The sequence below is a fragment of the Pipistrellus hanaki genome, assembly GCF_964339955.1.
Source record: "Pipistrellus hanaki genome assembly, chromosome: 11".
NCBI classification, from domain to species: domain Eukaryota; kingdom Metazoa; phylum Chordata; class Mammalia; order Chiroptera; family Vespertilionidae; genus Pipistrellus; species Pipistrellus hanaki.
Genome location: NC_140513.1, coordinates 40,311,503 through 40,327,726, shown reverse-complemented (window position 1 = coordinate 40,327,726; position 16,224 = coordinate 40,311,503). Strand labels below are relative to the sequence as shown.

Below are 16,224 nucleotides of genomic sequence, written 5' to 3'. Positions count from 1 at the left end.
TAAAATTTTTATAGTCAAGACATGACTTTTTATTTTATAGACTAATGTTGTGGTAAATATATATATATTTATACACACACACACACATATATATATATATATGTGTGTGTGTATATATATATATGTATATATATGTACACACACACATAAACACACATATAAAAATATTTATAATTTTAACCATTTTTAGGTGTTAAGTTCATATAGATTAATTTTTAATTAATTTATTTTCAGGATTAATATCTTCTTCCTGTCAAAATGTGATTAAAACCTGTGTTCTTTAAAAGTCATGACATTATATTTGAATGGAGCTACGTTATACATTAATTTCAGTGCAAGGAAAAATATTTTTGTATATTTGGCCAGAGGAAGAGAGAGTTTCATGTTACATATTAAAATCTCTTCCATTAAATATTGCATGTGGGTTTACTGAAAATTATTAAAGGTGGATTGCTAATATTCTTAGTGCATGTTAGGTATTTCAGGATTCCAAAGAAGCATGTATTTGAAAACTTTGAAAACCAAAAATATAAGTTTCAGAATTTACAAATTTAAAAAGTGAGGCTCATGAACAAAATCTTAGTGTCTGAAAGCCAAGTAGGAACTTTTTAAGGATAAGTACTTTCAGAGTATTATTATGTAATGATCACCAAGTTTGAAAAATGTAATGTTTTCTGGTTTTATTTATTTTTCAAATAAATGGAAAAGACTTGTTTTGGATTCCTGGTCATTGGGTGGTGTTGGACACTGGAGTACATTTGTTTCTGATGAGGATTTCTAATATCTGGCAATTACCCTTAAATTGGTACTAGATTGGGCACACGAGATATCCCTCATCCTTAGTTCCGAACCTGAGTCTGTTTGGCATGATGGCATTTGGAAAATAGGAGTCACTGCTGAGGTCACTCCTTTGACTTGTTTCATGCCAGCTGAGTCATTCTTTGGCCAACCCCACAGGAGAGCCCACTGAATGTGCCAAGATGCCTTTTAGCACAGAGGTGGGTGCAGTTTTTGGGGAGGTAGCAGAAAGAAGATGGGAGCAGGGAAACAGGACACAGTTTTAACTACTTTATTCTTGTGGTTGATTTTTACTTGCAAAGGAGAATTTAAAACTTGATACTATTTATACCCATGTAACCTGAAAAGTTTGTAGCATCTTAATGTCTTAATTTGTGATTTTGTCTGTAAATGGAGAATTTGCTTCTCACATAGTGTGTGGGGTTATGATGGGATTATGATTAGAGATTCATGTGTTAGGGTAGTAATTCATTTTTATATTTCCAAATCTTCTTTCTGGTCACTCACACTTTTTCATTGTTCTAAGAATAGGCTGTGAATTGTCGAAAGTTGTCTTTGCTTTTCTAAGTACTTAAGGTGGAGATGCCCAAATACCTTAGATAATAAATAGGAGATATCCTTTGCTTTTTTATCCTTAGTGGAGATAGTGGATCCAGTCGATATCTATCTCAATCTCCTTCGGACCATCTTTGACTTTAACGCCATCAAAAGTTTGCTGGCTGGGCCTGGCCAACTGAAGATCCGAGTTGATGCTATGCATGGAGGTAAGCTTGTGGGCTTTTCCCATTTGGTGGGCAAGAAATGTTAAGGAGACCTTGACCCATGTGGCATTTCTGGGACTATGAGGAATGGTGGGTTTGTAGGTATTTACACAACATATGTATTTTCAGTTATTTGGAATGCTCTGTTAAACTTCAGGGTTCTAATTCCTTTTGTTTGATGCAAATGAAAGCAAAGCTTGAACAAATAAATCTGCTGTCACACTGTATTTACTCTAATGTATTAGGTAGATCTGTTCTATCTCCTGGTCTTGGCAGGGTGCCTTGTGCAGTAGGTGACCTGTGGGGACCAGTGGCACACAGTCTCCCTGATCATTGAGCCCAGTGCTCCATGAGTGTCCCTTGTCTGGGTTGTATGTGCCCTCCTGTTGTAGGTGAGCCTTGATTGCTGTTGGCACATCAATGGGTGGGGTTAACCCTCAGGCTGACTGGTTGTGAAGATTGGCCATGACCACAGGTTATGTATGAGCTTTTGTGCTCAGGCTGACCCTATAGAGTGGGATTTGCCCCAGTGGGCTCTGGTGCCTGGCGAGACCACTGTTTGGGGGTTTCATTTGTGGAACTAATTGGATAGTGCTTTGTTGTGGTCTAAAGCCAGCAATGAGATGTGTTGGTTCTGGGGCCTCTTGGGAACTGCTCCAGTATAGGCCAAAATCAGCTGCTCCCTGTGACTGGCCTGGCGCTACCTGGTAGGAGCTACGAAATGATTCAGGTTGGTAGCTAGTTACGTGTGGTAGGCCTAGAGGTGTGTGGGAGAAGCCACACTGCTAACTGTGGCTGGCTGCCACTAGTACCATGCCTGAGGTCACTCAGCAGAAGGCACAGGGCACTCTAAGCCCTGCCCACTGCTCTAAGGCTCAGCCACTGAAAGAGTCAGGCAGTATGAGGTGGATCCTGTTAATCTGGAAAATTATGCCCTTTTATTTTGGGAAATTATTTTGAATTACTTCTTGGATAATTTCCTCCATTATTTCCCTCCTTTCTTTTCAGAATGGCTGTTGTTTAGATATTGGCCCTATAGAACTGACACTCTCATTATCCTATTTTCCTCCCCCCATCCATTTATCTTCTCTTTATTTTGTGATACTTTCTGGAAAATTTAATCAGCTTTATCTCCAATTTCTTCCATTAAGTTTTTCAGTCCCACTAAAACATTTTTAATCTCTCTCAATTTTTTTTTTTTGCTTTTCAAATAATTTCTTTTTAAAATAGCTTCTTATTCATGTTTCATGAATGCCATATTTCTTTTTAATAAGTCAGGTTTGCTGAGGTATAAATTATATATATGCAGCAAAATTTATACCTTTTAGGTATACAGTTGGATGAAGTTTGACAAATATAGTTATGAAACCAATATGACAATCAAAATCAGAATATTTCCCTCACTTCAAAAAATACCTCTGTGGCCCTTTGAGATCAAACCCAGTCTCTAACACTTAGCCCCTGGCAATCACTCATCTGCTCTCTGCCTGCATAATTTTGCCTTTTTTCAGAAAGCTCCATGTAATGTGTCACCTTTTTCTTCAGGCTTCTTTCAGTCAGCATGATGTTTCAGAGATGCATTCAACTGGTGTTGTGTGTATTAGTAGTTATTCCTTATTTTGACTGAGTAGTAGTGCATTGTAGGGATTTACTATTTGTTTATGCATTCACCAGTTTATGTAATTAGGGTTATTTCTAGGTTTTGGCCATTACAAACAAAGCTGCTGCAAACATTTGTGAACAGGTATTTGTAGGGAGATATGATTTCATTTGTCTTGGATAAATATCTAGAAACTGCCCAACTGTTTTTCCAAAGTGGCTGTCCCATTTACATTACTAGGAATGTATGAGGGCTCTGGTTTCTCTGTGTCCTCATCAATGCTTAGTATTGTTAGTCTTTTCAATGTTAGTCAGTCTTGTGCCTTGCCAGCACAGGCAAGGGTTCAGCGGGCCTGAGGGAAGGCGGCACTTGTTTTGGCTGCACCTCCCCCAGCCCATTAACTACCCAGGGAGGATCTAGGGAGTGTCATAAGTCAAACTTAATTATGCTAAGAGGGGTGTGGCCTCCAAACTGGGACTTGTTTGTGGCTTTGTCTACAAGTCAATCTGAGGCTTAACCCTATAGCCACTCCCTACAATTCTAATTTATCTTGTTGATCTCTGTTAGGATGTCACTGACATATTTTATAAGTTTTCTTCTCTCTGTATAGTTTCTGTTTCCTTCAAATTGCTCTTTACTCTGTTTTAGTTTCATGTTAAATGCATTCCTCAAAAGTTTGGTGATCCTTGGCTCTCTGACATGTTTAGGAGTGAGGCACTAAAAATCTGTTGAGCTTTCTGAGCCCATGTGTGGAGCATATCCTCCATGGACTTTAAGGCCTTCTGTCTGGGCTGTTTTGTTCTTTCCCATTAGGCTGGTCATATCCACCAGAAAAGGATCTTTCAGGTTCTTTTTTTAGTATTATCTGGCCAGAGGAAAGAAAGCTGCTCTTTCTAGAGTTTGAGTAATATTTCTGGATTTGAGCATCACTGCCTAGCTATATGACCATCTCTGAATCATCGTTCTGGCAGAGTATGAAGGACAGTGATTGGACAGATCTCAGTTACCTCCCCAGCTTTTGGGGATGTGGGACTTAGCCATACCCAGACCACATGAACTGAGATGGGAAAAGGTAAGCTCTTTCAAGGAAACCCAAAATGTTGCTACTAGAGGAAGGGGAAACGAGTGCTAAGCTGGCAAAATCAAGAGCTGCCTCACTATTTGAGATTTGTGTTATATTAATGAAGAATAAATGGAAAGCAATCCTTTTCATAAATATCAGCTAACAGAATTACCTGCTGGTCCCCAAACATGCTGTGTATTCTGTCTTGGGCTCTATTTCCTTACTGATAATGCTCTTTTTATTTCGATGGCATCTCTTCCTTACCCCTATCAAATTTATGTCCTTCCTTCAAATCCATGCAGAAATGCTGTCTCCTTTTGGAAGCCTTACCTGTGGTCATTATTTTTCTTATGCCATTCGATCTGATGATTTTGTAAATACACATGAATTGTGCTTGTCTTGCCATTGCAGTCACTTACCTGTAGATTTGACTCATCTCACTACTAGATTAAGAACCCACCAATGCAGGAACCATGTGCTTTGAGTTCCTTGAATATGATCCCCTCTATTGCTATAGGAATTTCATGTTAGGCAATCCATAAATGTGTGTTGAACTGAAAAACTCTATTCATCAGCATTTATTTTATAAAATGTGCTTAGTTTTATATGCTTTAGTGGTCTACAGTGTTTAACTACTATACACTTGGCAGAGTTACAACAATTGCAGAAACAAAGAACATTGCTAGAGCCTTTTAGTGCTTTTGCATATATTTAGCTAAAGCTTTTAATACATAAAAAGTAAAAGACAGTGAATCATTATTAAATAGTTGATTTCTTTCTGACAGCATTTTAGAAGGTTTTGGAGGAAAGTTTCATGTAACTGGATTATTGAATAGATCTTCTTTCTGCTTAACAAGCTAACTGGCACATAGTAGATGCTCAGTGAATAGTAATCGATGTAAATATTATTCTTGTGTCTTGAGAAAGCTGATAATATATATATATATATGTGTGTGTGTGTGTGTGTGTGTGTAAGTGTGTAAGTGTGTTTGTGTGTGTGTGTTACTAAATAGTCATCCTTGTTCTAACAAAACATTCTTGGTGGTGGTGGGGTTCTGCAAAGATTTTGCATTGATGTGTATCTTTTTTTCAGTTATGGGACCCTATGTGAGAAAAGTCCTGTGTGATGAGCTGGGAGCTCCAGCTAATTCTGCAATAAACTGTGTTCCCCTGGAAGATTTTGGCGGGCAGCATCCTGATCCAAACCTGACATATGCAACAACCCTTCTGGAAGCTATGAAAGGAGGGGAATATGGATTTGGAGCTGCATTTGATGCTGATGGGGTAAGTAGAAATGTTTTTTGGCTGCTGTGACCCTTTTGCTACATTAATGAACCAAGCATTGGAAATTAGAGAATTAATGAACCCATCTGGGGCCGACATGTATGGGGCATATGAACTCTAATTGGCACTGTCTGCTCTTCTGTATTGCAACTTAGCCATTACTGTTCTTATTTCCTGGTAAACATTATGTAATGAAAAGATTATTTCTTTTAAAAATATTCATGCAATAAATCTTTATTTATGGCGGGTTTTGTTGAAAGCACCATGTTAAGGAACCAGTGATTTAGCTGTCACCCCTGTTTTCCATTATGTTTGGGGGACTAATGAATTAGGATATGGAGGCTACTGAAACCTGAGGTAGCCATCCAGATTTCAACAGGTGTGACACATTCTTAGTTGCATCAAGACCTTGGGCCTACAATATTCAGGGATTTAAAAGAAGCTTTCTCATGCCCTCATTGTACTCATTCAAGTTGTCTTAAATATTTGATGGCAGAAATGTGGTGATTATGGGAATGGGCTGCTAGTAGCAGTTGCCTCTGTCTGATCATCTTCATACATTCTTTCCCACAGGATCGTTACATGATCCTGGGCCAAAATGGCTTCTTTGTGAGCCCTTCTGACTCCCTGGCCATCATTGCTGCCAACCTCTCTTGCATTCCATATTTCCGCCAGATGGGGGTCCGAGGTTTTGGGAGAAGTATGCCCACCAGCACAGCCCTGGACAGGTAAGCAAGGATATCATCATGAAAAACTTCATGGTATACCCTGATGTCATTTTGCTTTGCCACTAGCAATGACTCATTCTTCCATACTCTGTTGGTAACTTGTGGAACTTAGAGACAAGGATAGTGTCCTGGATAGGAACATGTAGAACCAGGTGGGCTGAACTTGATTCTTGGTCCTTTCACTTCTTAGTTGTGGGGATATGAGGATGATAATAATAGTATTATCCTTACATAGATATGAGGTAGGAGAGAGGTATTTCATGTAAAACATTTAACAGAGTTAAATGGTACATAATAAATACTTTATAAATGTTTAGTAATAAAACAATATTTAAGTGAGGAGTGAAAAGAACATGGGTTTTCAGGTCAGATAATATGTTAAGCTGCTGGCTTGTATTCTTATTAAGTTTGTAAAAGTAGGGATGACCAATTATAAGTTTGTTGTGAGAAGAAATGAGAGATACCCAACAGATATTCACTTAGTAGATCCAAGTGTTAGGTTGTTTTCTCCTTGCCCTACCCACCCCTACCATCTTTTTTTTACCTTGTCTGGTAAAACAAGGAATTTCAGAGTCTAATATTTTCAAGCAGCATGCATTATTATGGAAGCAGTACTTGTTGGAAAGTTAGAAGACACAACTAATAAGTAAATATAAACACATCCCTTTCCCTGAGTTACCTGTGTTAATAGAAAATGTATATTTGCTATAGGATCTCCTTCTATACATATATAATATACCGGTACATAAGTAATTATAATATGCATAATATATAATATGCATAATATATAATATGTGTAATACATCATATAATTGTTTTTTGGTAATACCAAAAAGAGATTTGAAATGCCTGGTAACTTGTTTTTCCTTTTCCATCAACAATCTTCAGTTTTGTATTAATATATTTTATGTCATCTAAAACCAAGATCATTATTCACATTTCTCCCAGGTGTCCCCAAAATGTCTTTAATGGATTTGTTGCCCAAAGCAAGACCATACAAGACCATACATTGCATCTGGTTGCTATGTCCCTTAAGTCTTTTATAATTTAGCGCAATCCTTTCCTCTTGTACTTAATACAGTGATTTTTGAGGAGACCTGACCAGTTGTCCTGCAGAATTCCACCTTCTGGATTGGTGTGGCTATTTCCTTGTGGTGTTATTTATTTATTCATGAGGTAAAAATTTACATACAGTGAAATGAGTCATCTTAAGGGTACTTTTCAATGAGTTTTGGAAAATGGATTTTCCAAAGTCATTGAATGGGTTAGTAGTTCACTCCTTTTTGTTGCTGTGTAGTATACCAAGGGATGAGTAGATCACAATGTATTTTTCCAGTCTCCTGTTGATGCACATTTGGGTTGTTTTCAGTCACTCCCTATGGTGAATCATGCTGTGATGAGCATTTTTTACGAGTCTTTTTGTGGACACATCTTCATTTCTCCTGGGTAAATATCTAGGATTAGAATACTGATTGTAGGTTGAAATATGTTTAATTTTTTAAGAAACTCCCAAATGATTTTTCATTTTTACATTCTTAATTGCAATCTGTGAGAGTTTTAGATGCTTTATATCATTATTATCATTTGTTGTTGTCTTTTTTATTTTAGCTATCCTAGTGAGTATAAAATATCATTACAGTTGGGTTTAGATTTGTATTATCTTAATCTCTAGTGATGTGCTTATTTTCATATGCTTATTGTTCATTTTTGTAACTTTTTAATGTATTTGCTCAATTAAAAATTGGGTTGTCTTTTTGGTATTGACTTATAGAAATTCTTTATATGTTACTGATAATAAGGCTTTTGTGAGATATATGTATCACAAATATTTTCTCCATGCTTGGTGCTTGCCTTTTCATATTCTTAATGGTATCTTTTGATCTATATAACTTTTAAGTTTTAATGAACTTCAATTTATTATGTTTTTCTTGAATGGTTAGTATATACTTTTTTGTCCTCTATAAGAAATTTTTGCTTACCCCAAGGTCAGAAATATTATTTCCTTTGTTTTCTTCTAGAGTCATTGACATTTTAATTTTGATATTTTTAAGTCTTGATGATTTTGAATTAATTTTTGTGTGTGTTGGAAGGCAGGAGAAAAGTTCCCTTTTATCCATTTCTTCTAACCATATTTATTGAGAGGCTTTTCCTTTCCCTTTGGTGCCTTTGTTAAAAATCAGTTGATCATATAAATGTGGGTTTATTAAAGGATTCTCTATTTTGTTCCATTGATTTATTTGTCTGTCCTTATGCCAATATTACATTGTCTTGATTACTGAAGTTTTATTTATTTATTACTGAAGTTTTAAAGTAAATATTGCAATTGACTCTTCCAATTCCTTTTCTTCTTTGTCCAATACTAAAAAAATTATGTGCCCTAGGTCCTTCTCATTTCTGTATACATTTTAGTATCAACTTGTCAATTTTTACAAAAGCCTGTTTGAGATTTTGATTGGGATCCATGGAGCAATTTGGGGAAAATTACATTTTAATAGTATTGAGAATTCCATTCCAGGAATGTGGTATATCTTTTCATTTATTTAGTTTTAATTAATTTCTCATACATACATTTTAGTTTGCTTTTTCATACATATGTGTTATAGTTTAGTGGTCTTACCTAATTTTTCTTTAAATTTATTCCTGAGTATTTTTATATATTTTGATGTTACTGTAAATGGAATAGTTTAATGGATTTAATTGTCCAGTGTTTTGCTGCTAGTAATTAGATATACAATTGATTTTTGTAAACTGATCTTGTATTCTTTCACAAGATGGGAAAGTAATCACAGACCTTTTGGATGTCCCCCACTTTATTTCTTTTTCTCAGGTGATAGTGATATCAAGTCCATGATGATTAAAATTCTTAGTGATATCAAGTCCATCTCAGTTTAAAATTCTTGCCTAACAGCACCAAACAGAAGGGTTTATGATTCTATGTTGTTTTTTCTATTTGCCTTTGCTTATGCCCTTTCTTAAAAAAAAAAAAAAAAAAAAAAGATTCAGTAAAACTGTAGAGAACAGGCAAAAGTGGAACCATCTTTAGAAACTAAGAACCCAGAATTATATACATCCTGAGTGTTATGTAAGTTATTTAACAGCGTGTAGGAATGTAGTTAATAATAACCTTCCACTTATACAGAATCTTATAATTTAGAACGACTTTGATATATTTGACCTCACTTGATTTTTTGCAATAATAGTATGGTAATTGGTTAGTCATTACTCTCAACATGTTAAAAGTGTCAAATCAAATATCAGAGAGATTAAGTGACTTGTATAAGGTTGCACAGCTAATAAGAAAGGACCCAGGATTTGAAACTAGGTCTTCTGATTTGATTTGCTATTGCATATGCCCAGTAACTACAACTTGGTTAGGATGATCCCTAAAAACCAAATGAGAATATTACCCAACTTTCCTATGGGATAGCCAGCAACTTTTCAAACCTTGGCCCCAGGAGAGGCTGGTTTCATTCTGACAACAAAAACCATTTGTCCTCTTTTCTTGTGGAAATTTCCCAGTAGTTCTTGATTTCACTTTATCCCCCTTCCCAATAAATGTGTTTCAGTCAGAAACCAGAGGCCTTGCTTAAAGATTTCACAAAGGACTTGTTCTGATATGTAAGTGACCATTTAAAAGGATTATTCATGCTTGCTGGTTGAGATTCAGAATTCTGTGGGGCTCCGATGTGGTGATTTGTTTTGGGTATTTGATCTGTTGTGTAGCTCCCAGGTGGATGCTCATGATGGACACTTTCTAAGCTTCTTTCTTCCTATGTAAAATAAATGCAGCTTCAAAATTTTAACATCGGTTTTCTATGTAGGTTATTTTTTAAACATTAATAAAATCAGGGATGTGCCCAGAATTGTCAGGCACTAGAAGAATGACAACTGAGTAGTTGGGAAACATTAAATGGTGCATTTGCCTAACTGCTTGGGATTCCAGAATAAGGGGGGCCCACACCCTTGAAACTGATGAATTATTCAGACAAACTTTTATTGTTAACAGATAATCATTGTTCCCTGAGGGAAGACTTTTAGTGTCTTTCACTTCTACCTTTATAGTGTCTTTCATTTCTACCCTTACCGTGTTGCTAAAACAAGGATTCCATTCACACAGGAATAATACAGTTTCAGCCTTGAAAATGACATTCTTTTGGGGTTTTGTCATTCTGAATATGTCTGATTTGTGGTTTCAAATGGGTCTATATTGCTGAAATCATTTTGGTTCAAATCATTTGAGAAGTAAAGCACATTCATAATACATTTGTGGCCCAAGGCCTATCTCCACTCTACTAGGAGGTATTAAATAATACTGTGTGTTATCTTTCAATAATATTTATGAAGCTCCCATCTGTGCTTCGGGCTGTGCCAAATACTGTGTAAAACAAGGCAAACACATGCAGACTAGAGCCCTCATTAGAGATATTTACAGCCTCAAAGAAGCTAGCATCCTTGGATATACTGCAAGGGAGCCAGATCTAAAATGTTGTTTTGACTATAAGGGAGGCAACACAAATATATATGGTGGTGAAGGGAATAAATGCTCTTCTATCTTGTCTTTGCTTTTTGTGCTATCCCTGTTGTTCACCATTTACTCACACAGTAATTATTTATGAAGAGATTTTTGTGTCCTAGACATAGTTCCTTGTTCTGGTGGAACTTAGAGTCATGGAGAAGACAGACAGTAACAAGTAAAGGAATAATATATAGATATTTTTGTAATTGTAAAATGTAACACATGCTCATGGGAAATGAACTTGATGCAATAATAACTGGTGGTATGGAACATCCTGCTTAAATGGAATAGCCAGGGAAGGGTTCTCTGCAGAGGTTATGGGTAGGAACCAAGTATCAGGATGATACAGCTGTGCCTGGCTATGATGCTGAGTTCAGAAATGGCCTGCAACACATGTGAAAATACTTATTTTTCAGAATGTAGTCTATAGCTATTTGTTGCAAATCCTCAGTATGAAATATGTACTGTAGCTTTATCTTGAACATATTTAGCTGGTCTTTGGAATCCAGACAGTGTTAATCCTGCAAGCATGCAAGTATCGACTGGTCTGTGATGACCTCCATCCTTACTGTGTCCTTTAGATCTGTGCTGTTTTGTCTCTAAGATCAGTCATGCCAGACTAAGGTAGTGGGAGAGAGATAAGCTAATATTTAATTAGTCTCTCCACACATTGCTTTTGCTACAAGATGATGTGAATTATTTTGCCATAGCAGATAAATATGTTCAAGTTTATCCTATACTAAAAATTTTTCCAAAGGGGAAAAAACAAAAACATTTATCATAGGAGTTACTGCCCTGAAATTCTCTCTAGCTAATTTAGTCAAGGTCAAGGCAGAAAAGAGATGGCACCATCAAAAGGGGTTTACTAAAAATGATTCAATAATCATAACTTAATAACCTGGTTCACAGAAGTATGGGCAAAATTTAAAAATATTATGCTGTACCCCAGGACTCACAATAGCAGAAAGCTGTTGATTCATTCTCTCTTGCCTGCCATGTTGGCAAGGACTCCGCCACTATAATGTCTCTAGGAAGGCATGGTCTTCGTCAGGGTGTCCAGCACCCTATTCTCAGCCCTTCCTCTGACGCAGCCTCCTGGGCCTGTGCCAGGTCACTGTGGCCATGGAGGAACCAGCTACTGCTGACAGAAGCCCTTAACACCACCCTGGGAGACTGGGGATTAAAGACCATTTTAAGCAGGGATTTCAGTGACATCCAGTCTAGAGCACAGAACTAAGTGACATGCAGTTGCTCTCCAATGGGAACATTGACTTCATGGCCCACCTTTATTCATATTCTCAATTTCAGTTTTTGGAGGGTCCATTTGGTTAAATAACCTTCTTTTGTTCTTGTGACTTAAAATATTTATACAATTAAAAAAAATCAATCCCATTCATTAGAAATAAGGCAAGCCCTCCGAACCAGGAGTCCTGGCAGAACACCAAGGATCCTCGGGAGCCAGACAGAAAGGCAAAGATCTTTACTCCTGAAGGAGGGTATGCACACACAGGGCTTGGCAGCACACATCCTGAGCAGCTGTCCGCTCAGTCTTTTATATCTGATGCATGTCATCTGTCCCTCACTTTTGACTGGCCAGAGCTTAGGCTCAGAGTCTTGCGGAATTGGCTAATTTAAAGGAAAAAGGGAGGGGTAGACCTTTGCTATTTCAAAATGGCGGCCCCTAGGGGAGCTGCAAGTCATGCAAACCAAAATGGCAGCTGCCAAATCACATGACCCAAAATGGCAGTTGCCTAAACTCTCTTCTTTGACAGAAAAGGTTACTTGTTTATTATCACACATTTATTGTTGCAAAGAGCCATGAGGTAACTCTTTGGTTTGGGCTGATAAAAACTTAATTATGGCAGTAGCTACTTAACATAGTTATACAACTATATACATATACTGGAGGGCTGGTGCACGGATTCGTGCACCAGTGGGGTCTCTTGGCCTGGCCTGCAGAAATTGGGCTGAAACTGGTTCTTTGACATCCCCTGAGGGGTCCCGGATTGCAAGAGGGTGCAGGTCAGGCCGAGAGACCCCACTGGTGCACAGTTGGGGCCAGGGAGGGATGCGGGAGGTTGGCCAAGCTGGGGAGGGATCACAAGAGGGCTCCAGGGCATGTCCAGCCCATCTTGCTCAGTCCTGATTGGCCAGATCCCAGCATCAAGCTAACCTACCAGGTGGAGCATCTGCCCCCTAGTGGTCAGTGCACATCATAGTGACTGGTCGAATGGTCAGAGGGAAAATTAGCATATTAGGCTTTTATATATATAATAATTGAGGCCCAGTGCACAAAAATTCATGCACTGGGGAGGTCTGTCAGCCTGATCTGCAATCTCTCACAGTCTGGGAGTCCTTAGGGGATGTCCTAACGCAGTCTGGCCTCCATCTGTGGGAGGCAACTAGATGGGCTGATCAAGGGACGGTGCTGGCCCTCCTCATCGCTGCTGCTGGTTGCCCCCCCCACATTGCTGTTCCCTCCCTCTGCCCAATGGCATGTGCCTTGGCTGGCCAGGCCCTGACCCCCGCCGACTGGTCATCCCTTGCCCACTGGTCATTCTGCCGTTTGGTCAATTTGCATATACTTTTATTATAAAGGACAAGAGGCTTGATGCGTGAAATTCATGCAAGAGGAGGCCTTCCTTCCCCCAACTGCCAGCACCGGCTTCCCTCTGGCACCCAGGACCCAGGCTTCCCTCGCAGCCCTGGCTTCATTCGGAAGGTCGTCTAGAAGGACATTCTGTCTAATTAGCATATTACACTTTTATTATTATAGATACACACACACACACACACACACACACACACATAATCTTGACATATAAATTGACGAATTTTATTTTATACAAATTATACCTTGGTAAAGTGATAAAAATAATCAAAACCTATTTATTTAAGCACAAAACAAAGGCACCTTCCTTTATGACTGATTTCAGGAATCCTCCCTGAACAGTTAGTTCCCAGCCTGGAGGCTTGCGTTGACTAGATCGTCAGTAAACATGGTCCAGGTTCAGCGGAGCTGTGTGGCTTTGGAGCTGCTGCCCACGGCCTTCCTTCCTGCGGTGACCCAGAGCATCAAGTTACTCCCTGCAGTCTTGTCCTTTTTGAAAAACACTTATGTGTAGAGTCAGAGGCTCTAAGATTTCAAGGTCATTAGCCAACTTATTGGTGGCATAAAAGATACAAGGAGGATACACTAGCAAAACTGAAACATATGCTTGGTCAGGCCGCCAGGTAAGCTTGGCACTTGACAATGCTTTTAATTGAAGGAGGATAATGATAAATAATCCTAGATCTGAAGATCTTTCTGGAGTAAAAGAGCATGCACTTTTAGTCTGTGCTTCATATTTTAAAGTAGGTTTGGTAACTCCAACAACAAAAGGAAAATTTTTAAATGAGTTTTAAACCCCAGCCTTGCAAAGTGGTGGTCAGCTAGGCCTGGGAGAACACTGTTTAAATGATTGCCAAATATCCTTGGTTTCACTTCACCCATCAGGCTGAAGGAAGAATAGTATCCAAGAAAGATGCACAGGGTGAATCAATAATATTCAAAGTGATGAATAGCAAGAACCTACAACCAAGATTACTCTACTCTACCCAGCAAAGTTATCATTCAGAATTGAAGGGCAGATAAAAAGCTTCACAGATCAGAAAAAGCTAAAGGAGTACATCACCACCAAACCAGCATTATATGAAATGCTAAAAGGTGTTCTTTAAAAAGAGGAAAAAGAAGAAAAAAGTAAAGATAAAAATTATGAACAACAAATACATATCTATCAACAAGTGAATCTAAAAGTCAAATGAATTAAAAATCTGAGGAACTGAATAAATTGGTGAATATAATAGAATCAGGGGCATAGAATGAGAGGGGATTGATAATTCTCAGGGGGAAAGGGGTGTCTGTGTGGGGGTACGGGAAGAGACTGGACAAAAATCATATACCTATGGATGAGGATGGGGGGGGGGAGTAAGGGCAGAGGGTGGAGTGGGGACCAGGTGGAGGGGAGCTATGGGGGAGGGGAGAGAAAAAATTGTAATAATCTGAACAATAAAGATTTATTTAAAAAAAAAAAAAAAGAAGCTGCCCCAAAGTTTTGCCTTCTCAGCAAAGAGTAAGAGGATACAGGTTTGTGTTTTTTTTTTTGTTTGTTTGTTTACAGTGAACTCTATTCCAGTATCTTGTTTGATTTTCACTCAAATCCTCAAGTATTTGAATCAGGGACTATTACTGTATTGACATTCTATTTATAGAAAAATTATGATATTGAGAGGTTAAGTAACTTGCCCAAGGTCACACAGTAAGAAAGAAGCAGTCAAAATTGGTAGTATAGTGATTTGATTCCAAGCCTCATAATTTCTTTACTGTTCCTTATTGTTGAGAGCAGGAAAATGTTCTGATTGTACTTTGAGTGAAAGTCACTAGTGTGGGTTGGTGTGTGTGGATTGGTGTGGGTGGGGGAGAGAACTTATATTGCCTAAAAGGTGGTGCATGACATCAGACAAGCATAATTAATTTTAACCCCAAGGTGTTGTGTAATTTTTATCTTGAACATCACTACTTTAGCAAAGCTAGGGAAAAGTAAGTGGTTTGATGGCTTTGACATAAAACTTCCAGGAAAATGTTGACTGGAGTTAAAGGCAAGATGTGCATTTTATAGCCTTGCCCCAGGATCTGCTTAAGGTAATTAGGATCTCTAGCAGCGGCTAGGCAAAAAGCATTTATCAGGTTTCAGCAGCTCTTCTCTGTGACATTCTGTGTAAACTGGGTTAAACAGATATGCTTCCTTCACTCTAAAGAGTTTTTAATCTCAGACAGACTACAGTGATGACCAGAAACATGAAAAGTACTAATTAAATACAACAATTTCCTTTAGTAAATAATGTGTTAGTGGTTGGGTTTAAATAAGATGCCCATGCTTAGGGACAAGAAAGTGAAAATAAATTTTGTTAGGCCTTGTCTAAGGTGAGGGTGGAATCAGACCTGGGGATCCATTTGTCTCATCTCTGAGCAGGTTTCAGCCTGAGGTTTAAATTTGTCATCTGAAATTCCCAGTCCTTAAGAGTCCCTGATTGCATCAGTGGTTTGTTTTCTAGTAACTCACTCTTTGGTGAGTTGGTGCCGGTATTTAAGAATGTAAGATCTCTATCCAGGACTCACAGAGATATTGTATCAGTCAGGATCTTTGTGCTGCAAATGGGAGAAAATCAGCTGAAATGGGCCTAAATAATAAGAGGAATGTGTTGGCTCTCATAACTGAAGAGTTGGCCACAGGTGAACCTTGCTCCAGCTGCTCACATGATACTACTGTTTGACCTGGATACTTGCGCTCTGCTCTGCCTTAGAAGATTTACTCTCTCTAATCCCCAGCCTCCCTGTTCCTGGCTCTTTTGCTAGAGAACAATAACAGCAATCTTCTTGTTGAGGATTAAATGAGGTAATATATAGACAATACTAAAAACAGCACCAGTCTATG

The 16,224-nt window shown here is 38.2% G+C and overlaps 1 protein-coding gene across 1 annotated transcript in view; it reads left to right on the top strand.

Annotated features, from left to right (window-relative positions):
- Positions 1-16,224, top strand: part of PGM5 (phosphoglucomutase 5) — a 161,753-nt gene that overhangs the window by 30,986 nt on the left and 114,543 nt on the right. Inside the window, exons 4-6 of the mRNA XM_084899519.1 lie at positions 1,437-1,562; positions 5,316-5,506; positions 6,080-6,234. Of these exons, the coding sequence (XP_084755645.1) occupies positions 1,437-1,562; positions 5,316-5,506; positions 6,080-6,234 (472 nt within the window). The remainder of the gene's footprint in view (positions 1-1,436; positions 1,563-5,315; positions 5,507-6,079; positions 6,235-16,224) is intronic.